The sequence below is a fragment of the Schistocerca serialis genome, chromosome 4 (genome assembly GCF_023864345.2).
Source record: "Schistocerca serialis cubense isolate TAMUIC-IGC-003099 chromosome 4, iqSchSeri2.2, whole genome shotgun sequence".
Classification (NCBI taxonomy): Eukaryota; Metazoa; Arthropoda; class Insecta; order Orthoptera; family Acrididae; genus Schistocerca; species Schistocerca serialis.
This window is the reverse complement of record NC_064641.1, coordinates 120,799,128-120,813,179: the sequence shown is the minus strand read 5'-3', so window position 1 is coordinate 120,813,179 and position 14,052 is coordinate 120,799,128. Positions and strand designations below refer to the sequence as shown.

Here is a 14,052-nt window from a genome sequence, read left to right as displayed (position 1 = left end):
GTCACTATTAAGGAGCACTTCCTCCAATTGTCACATGGCAATTAAAAGTTAGGACGTGTGAGGGACATCACAATCAAAATTTTAGGAAGTTTTTCAACAGACCACAACATTAAATGAGGCTATAGATTGTCCTAGTTTTATAGGTCCTGCAAATAGTGATAATAGTTTGTGTTTGCAAATGAATCTACTGTATGGTTAGTTTTGTTTTCTTCAGCTGTGACAAGTGATTCTCAATAAACAAACTTTTACTAAAGAAATTCTGAATTATTTTCAAAATCGAATGTACAATGAGCACAATTGTGGTACTCAAATACAATATTTCCAGCAATATTGCAATGCTTGTTTGGTTAAGAACTAGGATGCAATGTTCCTTCGCGTATGCACATTGCTGCGACTGCAAATGTCACTAAATGTATTTGCAGCTGTGAATAGAGACAACCATCAGCTGTGTAATGGAATGACAACAATTAAAATTTGTGCTGGACAGGGATTCAAACCCAAAGTTCCCACTTTACATGAGTGGTTGCCTTAACCATTTCCAATAAAAAATTAAAAAATAAGTAAATATCTGGCTGAGTAGTATATTTTTCTTCTGCAATTAAATTCTGAACAGAGCCAAGTATCAAATTTTTTGCTTACAAACAGGTGAGTTGCTCAAATCCCACTATCACTCAACAGCTTTCAGTTTTGTTAGACCTATCCCAAAATAAAGCACTAAAATTAGCCATGCTGCCTAAAGCAAATATACAGGTGAAAGATGTATTTACCAGTAATGCTTCTTTGTCTTGCTTGAGTTTCCACTGCCTTACAGGATCAGCATCATATCCCCTCGTCTTCAGTTCTTCAATAATCACTTTCTTTTTCTTGTTTTCCACAACCAGGACCCCATCACATTTTTCCAAAATAAATCGAGCTTGATTACTCAACTTCAAGGATTCTGCTTGAAGCATACCTTCCAAATAAGCTTTGCGTTTTCCATAAAAATTAAGTCTTAAATTGAAAAACTCTTTTAGAATTTGAAGAACTGAATCATATTTTCTGAGACACTGCATATCATCAAACGCACACTGAAAATAAAAACATATGGTCAGTTTGAAACAATGCAGCACAGTATATCTAACAATTGTTGACACTGTACAGCACTCACCATGGAAGTGGTTGTCAATGTAGTTTCTAATTTGAAAAACTTGTGCAATCCTTCCTGTTCCGCTTTCTGTAGTTTTTCGGGAGTCATTTTCACCACAAATCGTACTGTTGTATCAGTATTATATTCTTGGAAGTGCCTGGAACCCAAATATTTATGTTGCCCATAAGATGACAATGTTTGTGACATGTGCAAATATATAAGCAGTGATCAAAAAGTCTCCATTCAAAGGATGTACAGTCCAGAATCACTATGCGAATCAGGCAAAATCACCTTAAGAATTGAAGCAATCACCCCACTGATGCACCAGGCTGAAGATACCCATTTGGTAAAACACTGCATCCTGCTGCATGAAGAAGTTTGTAATTGCCTGCTGCGCATTTCTGTCCAACACGATTTTCAAGACAATCACATGGGAAGAGATAAGAAGTATACAGCGGGTGCTCAAGTATTTCACATGTGAGTTTGAATAACTTCTGCATTACAAAATTTGCAATATGGGGACATGCGTTATCATAAAGCAGCAGCACTCAGCATGGAACTTGGCACAACATTCCACAAAGGTAGTTTTCGACACACATGCTGTCCCATACACATTCTTCATCCTCCGATGGATGCCTACAAGTGTTTGTCCTTTGGCAGCCAAGAAAAGAACAAGAACATGCTGTTCTGTTTGGGCACACTTGGTAATAACGTCGCCATAGTTCACATTCTTGCATTAGGCACACACGTATCAGAAAGACATGAATGCCACACTAAGCCCTTGCCTACATGTCGGTGCTTACATACTAGCATCAGATTCACATTACATGTCTACGGCTGCTTCATTGCGGCAATTCAGCTGCACAGTTCACTTATTGCAATGCATGACTATCACGTGTTTGAATTGTCAAGCATGTAACTGAACCATATGTCAAAAGCTCTGTGACAGACTGACTGCATACTTGTGCAAGCCAGTTACAATATGGATTCTGACAGTAAGTGTTGCTTTTCACTTTGTAACTGAAAAGAAAATAGAGACGTCACTGACTTCAATGAAAGAACCAGATACATCCTACGTTAACTAATTGAGAGAAAAACAGCATTTCTCTCTCTCTCTCTCTCTCTCTCTCTTTCTCTCCCTTTAAAAAACACACAATGAACTGAGAGGAAACTCTGCAAAATTCCTCAACTACATGAGTAAAATACTTTATTTTAGATACAGATTCATTTTTAAGTTAGGTTTAACAGTAATTTTTTGAGTTGTTTAATATTAAAATACAGTGAACCAACACTGATATTTACACTATCTATAGAGTAAGCCAGTGACTACTGATAAGTCAGATAATATAGGTGAATGTGTGGCATCACAATTTCAAGTACTTAATGTATTTGGATGTAAGAATAGTTATGGATGAATTTGAACATACATGTGTGACATGGGCTGAAAATTACAGTTTTCTAGTTAATTGTAAAACCTGCTGTATCTTCTCTAAACTGACATCATTTACCATTTGGCATTCATATTTGCTGTGTTTGTCAGTGTCATCGGCTTCAGTCTCTGATAATTCTTTTTCTTTGACGTTTGCTGCAAGTAACAAACAATCTCTCTCGTCCATCACCCGTTGTCTCTTATGAGCATTGGAAGCAACTGTATACTGCACAGCAGTCATTTGTGTCGTAAGCATGAGCAACAGCTTCTCCCAACTCTGCTGGTTTAGTTGCAATAACAGGTGATAGGACCAAAATATACACTTTTTTGTTTTATTCTGCAAGAGAACCAGTTTTTGAGGCTTTTCTCTCGTGGAGTTAAATTTACCAAAGCCTTGGCCTTTCTCAGGCGAACCTCTTCCATTCCGCTTCGTCAGAGATGAAACATTTGCTCTTGAAGACAACTTGCACCACCCATGCAGTGGAAAAAATTTGACAGAAAAAAGAAAAGCTTATAATTACAGTTTACAGAGAATGCACCACTACATACCATATTTTTCGGATCCTATCCAACAAATGGCAAATATTTTATTGTCCTTTAAATGTGAAGGAGGACCTCTGTGCAGTGATAATTGGAGCATGTTGCCTTCCGCACAACTTGGTTAGTGACAGAGATAGATTTAAGTGGAATGAATGTTGGAAACAACTGGTTTATTTTCAAAGTCAGGAACATTTTTTTTTTTGCACATCTACTCCGAAAGCATTATACTTTTCGATCTTATTGCTGTAATCATCATTTTCTCATTCCCAAATTACAGAATGACATTCACTTCAGTGATAAAAAGTTCCCTGTCTAAAGTCATTTTTGCAGCAGAAAAGCAGACAAAATTCTTTAATATGATGCAGAAAATGCATGTTATTCAACAATCTCAAAGCACTAACAAATGACTACCATAGCACAACCATGCTGCCGGACTGTCACATGTGAAAGGGTCCAACAAAGCAGAATATCCACCACCAGTCACAGGTACGGCAGGAGCACAACAGGTCGTGCGGTCAAATCGTCAGTGTGTAAGTGCCTTATAGGTTGTAAATATCAAACTACAAAGCGAGAAAAAATGTGGATAATTTTAAAAAATCATATTCTATAGCCGCAATTGTCAAACAACTGTTGCGTGCATTGTAGAGGATACTTACAACAGTACCACATATTAAGACTGTCTTGCTTTTTTCACATATATAGTGTGTCAAGAATGCCTATTTGAAAGCCTCTGTGCATTATGTAACTACCCAGATCTTGTGTTGAACATACTTTTGATTCTTAGGGACTTACATTGGTTCTTGAAACTTAGTAAGTAGATCTACGCATCCTATTTCTTTCATAATTTCTTTCTCCTTCATTAACTTGATAATGCAGTAATTGTAAATTTGGTGCACTTCTGCAAACCTCCTTCTCCAGCCCATTCCAGTAGCAATGTGCGCTGTTTAAGTTTAGAAAATGTCCAAAACTGACTTACATATAACATAGTGTTCTGTGATTGAATTCCTCAATCCAGAGGGTGAAATAGTCAATTGCATTCATGAAAGCTATAAGAGGGTGGATGCCAGAACCATTAGGTGATGGGTTCATTGCAGTAGAGCATATAAAGGGGAAACACAATTGTCAGATGCTATGTCGATATGCTAGCAAACAACTGCTGTGGTTTCACACACCTTTGGCAAATTATGCTGTCAGTTATCCGTCGGTAACGGCAGCGTGTTGGTCACTGAAAAACTGGGCTAATCCAAGATTTGTGCAGACTGGGTACTAACCAGAGTAAAGAGACAGGGCAAACAATTGCATCCAAAATTTTACAGTGCTTAAGTGCGAAGTGGAAGGAGTTTTGGTGAAAATTGTAACTTGAGACGAGAGTTCGGTTCATTTTTCTTAACCTGAGCCCAAGAGGCTGTTAATGAGTGCCATCACACATTATAGATCAGGAAAAAAAATTCAGAACAGTGCACTCTGCTGCAAAGGTTATGGCAACAGTCTTTGGGGATACAGAGTGTGTGGCTCTTTGAATTTTTGGAGATAGGGTGCTCAATAAACACTTTCCAATTCATAAAAGACCCACAAGAAGTTGAAAACACTTCTTCAAATAGTTCATCCATCAAAAGCTTTGGCAGATAATGGTTTGCATGACAATGCTAGGCCATACATCAATCTCTTCATCAATGGCGAAACTGCAAAGACTGGCTGGGAAGCCTTCCCCATTCATCATACATCTCTGATCCAGCACCATCCAACTTCCATCTGTTCGCCACACTCAAAGCAGCTCATGGCAGGCATGATGGAGGAAGCAGGACCTTAATTTTTATTGCACAGGTGTGCATGCCCTTGTTTCAAGGTGGAAAAAACTGGACAAGCGGTGAAAAGTGATAAATTAATAGTGAAAGTTTTATCTTTTCTTGTAAAATACGGGATGTAACATAAAAGCAAGGCCAAACTTTCAGAAAACATTTCTCATACATATAGAAAGAAAATATGTTACCCAGAGATGGGTCGGCAAACGCCTTATTTCCAAGTTAAGAGCTCAGTTTCTAAAAACAAGAAATGGGAAACACACAGGAAAAATCTTATCACCACAGTATTAAACACTTTTCTAAACAAAATGTTAGAAATGTCCTTTATTAGCAAAGATACATTCATAAAGCAACCACTGCACTGAATCCCTGACACATAGCTGTATCTCTGGAGAATGGCCTTCGAAAACATAGGCACAAAGATTCCGTACAGCTTGTTTCGTGATCCTGTACACAAGAGTTGCCATATGGCCTCAGAATAAACGTCTAGTGAGTTTAGGTCTACAGCACGTGGAGATCAAAGAATTGGTCCTCCTCTACCTGTCTGTCTGTAATGGAATCTGTTCTTTTCAGTCTACGAATATTAACAATGAAATGAGGAGCAGCATCATAGCACATGAAGTAAATGTTTTGTCGCCTCGTATAGACACAGGTAACGGGTACTAATAGAAGAGGCAGAGTATTCTTTAAGAAAGCATCATAAACTTCTGTGCTGAGCCTGGGTGAAAGAACACGCGGCCCTAACGAACAGCCATCACCAATGATGGCCCAAACATTGACAGACAATCTTCCTTGATGATGTGATTACACTACATCATCCAGGTTCTTGACAGCACATACATGCCGACTGTGAAAATTTAGAATCTGATCACTTTGAAACAAAGCCTCTTCTATGAGCAGCACACTTGCACTAAAGTGATGGTTGCAAACTGCTGACTGAACCATTCACGTAAGTGTACCCATATAAGAAAATCAGTTGCTGATACTACCTACACACTATGTACACAGCACACATACAAGTTCTCATATAGCACTCTCCAGGCATTCATGCTGTGGGGAAGCAAGCAATGGTGGCGAGAAAATGAGATCGCTACTTTTCCATTACCTGGCCAGGGCCAAGTCGAAAGTGCTTAACATCTGCATGAGTAATCAGACAAAACATTGTGTAACAATCTAATGTAAAATTAAATAAGTAAATGATGTCACAATACTGTACCAGATGATGTAAAACCATACCAATATTATTTAGAGCTTCGGCATGATCCACTGATTGGTTTCCACGGGAAACCACTTCTCACAAAATCTCAAAAGCGTGAAATATTGGGAAAGAAAATTTTAGTTTTGAATTTAGGTTCTGTTTTATGTAAAAACATACTGTAGAGGTTCTTATGAAGTTACCTCTTATTTTTCAAGTCAAGTAAAAACTGATTTTTGCACTAAAATTTGTAAAAAAAAATCATGACTGATTAACTAGGCTTAGAAGAAAGTTATAATGATAAAATTACAGCACCACATTCATCCAGTGGCAGATACAGAGAAACCTCAAGGAAGTTGTTTGTTGTTGTGGTCTTCAGTCCTGAGACTGGTTTGATGCAGCTCTCCATGCTACTCTATCCTGTGCAAGCTTCTTCTTCTCGCAGTACCTACTGCAACTTACATCCTTCTGAATCTGCTTGGTGTATTCATCTCTTGGTCTCCCTCTACAATTTTTACCCTCCACGCTGCCCTCCAATACTAAATTGGTGATCCCTCGATGCCTCAGAACATGTCCTACCAACCGATCCCTTCTTCTAGTCAAGTTGTGCCACAAACTTCTCTTCTCCCCAATCCTATTCAATACCTGCTCATTAGTTATGTGATCTACCCATCTAATCTTCAGCATTCTTCTGTAGCACCACATTTCGAAAGCTTCTATTCTCTTCTTGTCTAAACTGTTTATCGTCCATGTTTCACTTCCATACATTTTTCCCGAGGGCATGCAGCTTTACTGTATGATTACATGATGATGGCGTCCTCTTGGGTAAAATATTCCGGAGGTAAAATAGTCCCCCATTCGGATCTCCGGGCGGGGACTACTCAAGAGGATGTCGTTATCAGGAGAAAGAAAACTGGCGTTCTACGGATCGGAGCGTGGAATGTCAGATCCCTTAATCGGGCAGGTAGGTTAGAAAATTTAAAAAGGGAAATGGATAGGTTGAAGTTAGATATAGTGGGAATTAGTGAAGTTCGGTGGCAGGAGGAACAAGACTTCTGGTCAGGTGACTACAGGGTTATAAACACAAAATCAAATAGGGGTAATGCAGGAGTAGGTTTAATAATGAATAGGAAAATAGGAATGCGGGTAAGCTACTACAAACAGCATAGTGAACGCATTATTGTGGCCAAGATAGACACGAAGCCCACACCTACTACAGTAGTACAAGTTTATATGCCAACTAGCTCTGCAGATGACAAAGAGATTGATGAAATGTATGATGAGATAAAAGAAATTATTCAGATTGTGAAGGGAGACGAAAATTTAATAGTCATGGGTGACTGGAATTCGAGTGTAGGAAAAGGTAGAGAAGGAAACATAGTAGGTGAATATGGATTGGGGGACAGAAATGAAAGAGGAAGCCGCCTGGTAGAATTTTGCACAGAGCACAACATAATCATAGCTAACACTTGGTTTAAGAATCATGAAAGAAGGTTGTATACATGGAAGAACCCTGGAGATACTAAAAGGTATCAGATAGATTATATAATGGTAAGCCAGAGATTTAGGAACCAGGTTTTAAATTGTAAGACATTTCCAGGGGCATATGTGGACTCTGACCACAATCTATTGGTTATGACCTGTAGATTAAAACTGAAAAAACTGCAACAAGGTGGGAATTTGAGGAGATGGGACCTGGATAAACTAAAAGAACCAGAGGTTGTACAGTGATTCAGGGAGAGCATAAGGGAGCAATTGACAGGAATGGGGGAAATAAATACAGTAGAAGAAGAATGGGTAGCTTTGAGGGATGAAGTAGTGAAGGCAGCAGAGGATCAAGTAGGTAAAAAGACGAGGGCTAGTAGAAATCCTTGGGTAACAGAAGAAATATTGAATTTAATTGATGAAAGGAGAAAATATAAAAATGCAGAAAGTGAAACAGGCAAAAAGGAATACAAACGTCTCAAAAATGAGATCGACAGGAAGTGCAAAATGGCTAAGCAGGGATGGCTAGAGGACAAATGTAAGGATGTAGAGGCCTATCTCACTAGGGGTAAGATAGATACCGCCTACAGGAAAATTAAAGAGACCTTTGGAGATAAGAGAACCACTTGTATGAATATCAAGAGCTCAGATGGAAACCCAGTTCTAAGCAAAGAAGGGAAAGCAGAAAGGTGGAAGGAGTATATAGAGGGTCTATACAAGGGCGATGTACTTGAGGACAATATTATGGAAATGGAAGAGGATGTAGATGAAGATGAAATGGGAGATATGATACTGCGTGAAGAGTTTGACAGAGCACTGAAAGACCTGAGTCGAAACAAGGCCCCCGGAGTAGACAATATTCCATTGGAACTACTGACGGCCGTGGGAGAGCCAGTCCTGACAAAACTCTACCATCTGGTGAGCAAGATGTATGAAACAGGCGAAATACCCTCAGACTTCAAGAAGAATATAATAATTCCAATCCCAAAGAAAGCAGGTGTTGACAGATGTGAAAATTACCAAACTATCAGCTTAATAAGTCACAGCTGCAAAATACTAACACGAATTCTTTACAGACGAATGGAAAAACTAGTAGAAGCCGACCTCGGGTAAGATCAGTTTGGATTCCGTAGAAACACTGGAACACGTGAGGCAATACTGACCTTACGACTTATCTTAGAAGAAAGATTAAGGAAAGGCAAACCTACGTTTCTAGCATTTGTAGACTTAGAGAAAGCTTTTGACAATGTTGACTGGAATACTCTCTTTCAAATTCTAAAGGTGGCAGGGGTAAAATACAGGGAGCGAAAGGCTATTTACAATTTGTACAGAAACCAGATGGCAGTTATGAGAGTCGAGGGACATGAAAGGGAAGCAGTGGTTGGGAAGGGAGTAAGACAGGGTTGTAGCCTCTCCCCGATGTTGTTCAATCTGTATATTGAACAAGCAGTAAAGGAAACAAAAGAAAAATTCGGAGTAGGTATTAAAATTCATGGAGAAGAAATAAAAACTTTGAGGTTCGCTGATGACATTGTAATTCTGTCAGAGACAGCAAAGGACTTGGAAGAGCAGTTGAATGGAATGGACAGTGTCTTGAAAGGAGGATATAAGATGAACATCAACAAAAGCAAAACAAGGATAATGGAATGTAGTCTAATTAAGTCGGGTGATGCTGAGGGAATTAGATTAGGAAATGAGGCACTTAAAGTAGTAAAGGAGTTTTGCTATTTGGGGAGCAAAATAACTGATGATGGTCGAAGTAGAGAGGATATAAAATGTAGGCTGGCAATGGCAAGGAAAGCGTTTCTGAAGAAGAGAAATTTGTTAACATCCAGTATTGATTTAAGTGTCAGGAAGTCATTTCTGAAAGTATTCGTATGGAGTGTAGCCATGTATGGAAGTGAAACATGGACGATAAATAGTTTGGACAAGAAGAGAATAGAAGCTTTCGAAATGTGGTGCTACAGAAGAATGCTGAAGATTAGATGGGTAGATCACATAACTAATGAGGAAGTATTGAATAGGATTGGGGAGAAGAGAAGTTTGTGGCACAACTTGACCAGAAGAAGGGATCGGTTGGTAGGACATGTTCTGAGGCATCAAGGGATCACCAATTTAGTATTTGAGGGCAGCGTGGAGGGTAAAAATCGTAGAGGGAGACCAAGAGATGAATACACTAAGCAGATTCAGAAGGATGTAGGTTGCAGTAGGTACTGGGAGATGAAAAAGCTTGCACAGGATAGAGTAGCATGGAGAGCTGCATCAAACCAGTCTCAGGACTGAAGACCACAACAACAACAACATGGCTACACTCCATACAAATACTTTCAGAAACGACTTCCTAACACTTAAATCTATACTCGATGTTAATAAATTTCTCTTCTTCAGTAACGCTTTCCTTGCCATTGCCAGTCTACATTTTATATCCTCTCTACTTCGACCATCATCAGTTATTTTGCTCCCCAAACAGCAAAACTCCTTTACTACTTTAAGTGTCTCATTTCCTAATCTAATTCCCTCAGCATCACCAGACTTAATTCAACTACATTCCATTATTCTCGTTTTGCTTTTGTTGATGTTCATCTTATATCCTCCCTTCAAGACACCATCCATTCCGTTCAACTGCTCTTCCAAGTCCTTTGCTGTCTCTGACAGAATTACAATGTCATCGGCGAACCTCAAAGTTTTTATTTCTTCTCCATGGATTTTAATACCTACTCCGAATTTTTCTTTTGTTTCTTTCACTGCTTGCTCAATATACAGATTGAATAACATCGGGGAGAGGCTACAACACTGTCTCACTCCCTTCCCAACCACTGCTTCCCTTTCATGCCCCTCAACTCTTATAACTGCCATTTAGTTTCTATACAAATTGTAAATAGCCTTTCGCTCCCTATATTTTACCCCTGCCACCTTCAGAATTTGAAAGAGAGTATTCCAGTGAACATTGTCAAAAGTTTTCTCTAAGTCTACAAATGCTAGAAACGTAGGTTTGCCTTTCCTTAACCTAGCTTCTAAGATAAGCCGTATGGTCAGTATTGCCTCACGTGTTCCAATATTTCTACGGAATCCAAACTGATCTTCCCCAAGGTCGGCTTCTACTAATTTTTCCATTCATCTGTGAAGAATTCGTGTTAGTTTTTTGCAGCTGTGACTTATTAAACTGATAGTTCGGTAATTTTCACATCTGTCAACATCTGCTTTCTTTGGGATTGGGATTATTATGTTCTTCTTGAAGTATTAGGGTATTTTGCCTGTCTCATACATCTTGCCCACCAGATGGTAGAGTTTTGTCAGGACTGGCTCTCCCAAGGCCGTCAGTAGTTCTAATGGAATGTTGTCTACTCCCGGGGCCTTGTTTCGCCTCAGGTCTTTCAGTACTCTGTCGAACTCTTCACGCAGTATCATATCTGCCATTTCATCTTCATCTACACCCTCTTCCATTTCCATAATATTGTCCTCAAGTACATCGCCCTTGTATACACCCCCTATATACTCCTTCCACCTTTCTGCTTTCATTTCTTTGCTTAGAACTGGGTTTCCATCTGAGCTCTTGATATTCATACAAGTCGTTTTCTTTTCTCCAAAGGTCTCTTTAATTTTCCTGTAGGCAGTATCTATCTTACCCCTAGTGATATATGCCTCTACATCCTTACATTTATCCTCTAGCCATCCCTGATAAGCCAGTTTGCACTTCCTGTCGATCTCATTTTTGACATGTTTGTATTCCTTTTTGCCTGCTTCATTTACTACATTTTTATATGACGGGAGGGGGGGGGGGGTGAGGAAAGGGGTGCTAAAAATATCTTGAGCTACCTTCACTTTTACCGTAATAAAAAATTATCAAGTCACATGCAATGTTTAAGAAAGTTTTATTTAAAATGAGTATACACAAATGAAAGACAATGCCATAATAAGATATAAAAAGTTACAGCTGTGGTTCTCTTCCTCAAATGATGAATTCTATGCGCCTATTCTTTCTGGCAAATTGTTTAATTACATTGCCAATAGGACAATCAATGTCAGGGTGAGTGTTCAACAGAACTAAGTCATTAAGTCAATCCTCCTCCATTGTCGACCTCAGCCAAGCCTTTGTACACAGCAATGCTGAAAAACTTCTTTCTAGTGTAGCAATAGATACAGGCATACAAGCAAGTATTTTGTACAGCATGTACAAAGTAGGATAGTCAGATCTAGGGCAAGCAGACAACGCTTGCGTAACAAAATCACTATCATTAAAGGCATTTACGCTCGTCTGCTTGTATTAAAGAATCTCTCCCATTGGTCTCTTTTTAATCACAAAGAGTGATTCTTCTTCAAAGAATGGTAGTTCAGTTTAGCACTGATTCAATTTATGTGCCAGATCATTACCATCATGATTCCATAGTTGTGAGGACAAAAGTACGTTGAATTTTAAATGATAAATATTTTCTTCAGCAAACGTTCTCTCATGTTAGTCGTAACATGGTCCAGTGTTGGAATAAAAACAGTTCTTTTCCAATATGTCATAGCATCATCATTATGATCGCAGTTTTCCAGCGTCTTCCTCCGCCTGTAAGACAAGGAACACTCACTTCCACGTCTAACTCTTCCATAACTGCCTTCGCCTCTTCAACAATACGAGCAAAGTGGCTATCAGCATTAGCTCTCATGCCGTCTTACACCTTGAGTGTCGAATCTATTTTTGCTTTTGCCATTGCGACATCCAAGCTAGGATCTTTTAAGATTTTGCTGACTGGATATGTTATGCTCATAATGTCACTCAGTGTAAACAGAGTGATGATTAAATCGCAATTAGAGAGAGCTCGTAGGATAATATTGGCTTTGGCAGCCATTGTTCTATCCCTCCAACACTTTACTTCTTTAATAACTTTGCAAATTGTTCCGGGATCAGCTGCGAATTGAATAACAGCATCACGTAGCTCAACCCATCTCGTTTGACAATGTGACTGCAGTGAGTGTTTTAGGTGACACTCCAGTGTACTGAACCGCTTGCTAGACACTAAAGAACGGCACTACCACTACCCTACAGTAGTACCAAGTGAGTTTCTCACACATGTAACTTTGTAACTGCAAGAAACAGTGTGGTTGAGCTGATGACCTCGACATGGTGCTACCTGTGCATTGATAGCTTTATTTTTCATTGTAGCCACAGCTCCTTTCAATTCTGACGTATTAACTGAGCAGCCATCATAGCCTGTACCAACACAGCAAAGATACATTCTCCTTAAAATCGTAGTAACTAATACTTCACCAGTAATGCTATGCTCTTCCACTTGAGGTTCATCGTCAATGTTTCCACCACAATTATCGTCTCTATGGAGGTCAACAAAACCCAAAAATCTTTCGTGTAATTTGCCGTCACCAGCAACATATCTTGCAGCTAAACTCAGTTGGGTGATCTGCGCTATGTCCGTAGTCTCATCAAAGATTATGCTGTAATAACGAGAATCTTTAATTTTCTCTAGTATTCTCAACAACATCACTGTTCACAGCATGAAATAAGCTCATTACACATTGTTTTACTCAAGTAGGTGGCATTCACTTTAGTGGTTTCAAAGTGATATTTTAGTTACAAATCTCCAGTGTCAATTATAAATCTTGGAAGAGCTCTAAAGTTTCCCTCGTTACTCACTATACATTCAAGATCGTATTCGTTTTCTAATAGACTCCCATCACCTCTATGCCCCCACAGAGGAATACTTTGTTTTTATTGTAGGTACAAGATGGTCTCTGTTTTCTATAATGCTTTGCATTATCTGTCTTGACAACTGATTTGAGACCTCAAGTTGACAGTTGTCTCATGTTGCCAGAAATAATTTTGCATCTGTTGACGCTTCAATGTGGTACTTGAGCTGTGAGTGGGTCTCAAGGTCACTATCTTTACCAGTAAGTTTGGCAAACTTTGTTAGTGGTTCAGTCACAAGTTCTTGGAATTAATGGATTTCTTTCCTCCAACCACTTTACTATTCACAAACAATGAACAGTTAATGCAAGTCCCTTTTTAACTTGTGGGAACACTGGCCATGGATACTGTACAAAGTGATTATTGTGCACTTGTCTGCGTTAAACTCATCCCCCCCCCACCCCCCCCTTGTTGTGCTTGGAAGTAGGAAAGATATAACCTTTTTCAGGTTTTCATGGAGCAAGTGACAAGATTGTGTTTTATATCATCAGTAATATTTCCTAACACTAATACAAGTGGGGATCCAAAAGAAACAGGATTGTTGTCATAAAAAATTTATTGATGAACCTTTTTACAAAATTACTTCAGTCACCTTCAAAATACTCTCCTTTACATGCGATGCACTTGTCAAGTCTCTTTTCCCACTGTTGGAAGCATGTTTGGAACTCTTCACGTTTGATATTGTCCAGTGCCCTTTGTGAAGCTGTTTTTACCACCTCCACATCATCATAACGCTCCCCTTTTAGCGTTTTTTATTTTAATTTGTGGAAATAGGAAAAAGTCGCATGG

The 14,052-nt window shown here is 39.0% G+C and overlaps 1 protein-coding gene across 3 annotated transcripts in view; it reads right to left on the bottom strand.

The window, feature by feature from the left end:
- The window catches only part of LOC126475245 (DNA topoisomerase 2-alpha-like), a 171,160-nt gene that overhangs the window by 57,452 nt on the left and 99,656 nt on the right, over positions 1-14,052 (bottom strand). For all 3 annotated transcript variants that reach the window (XM_050102936.1, XM_050102937.1, XM_050102935.1), the window contains 2 exons: positions 1,148-1,283; positions 768-1,067 (listed from right to left, as the gene is read on the bottom strand). In XM_050102936.1, the coding sequence (XP_049958893.1) occupies positions 768-1,067; positions 1,148-1,283 (436 nt within the window). The remainder of the gene's footprint in view (positions 1-767; positions 1,068-1,147; positions 1,284-14,052) is intronic.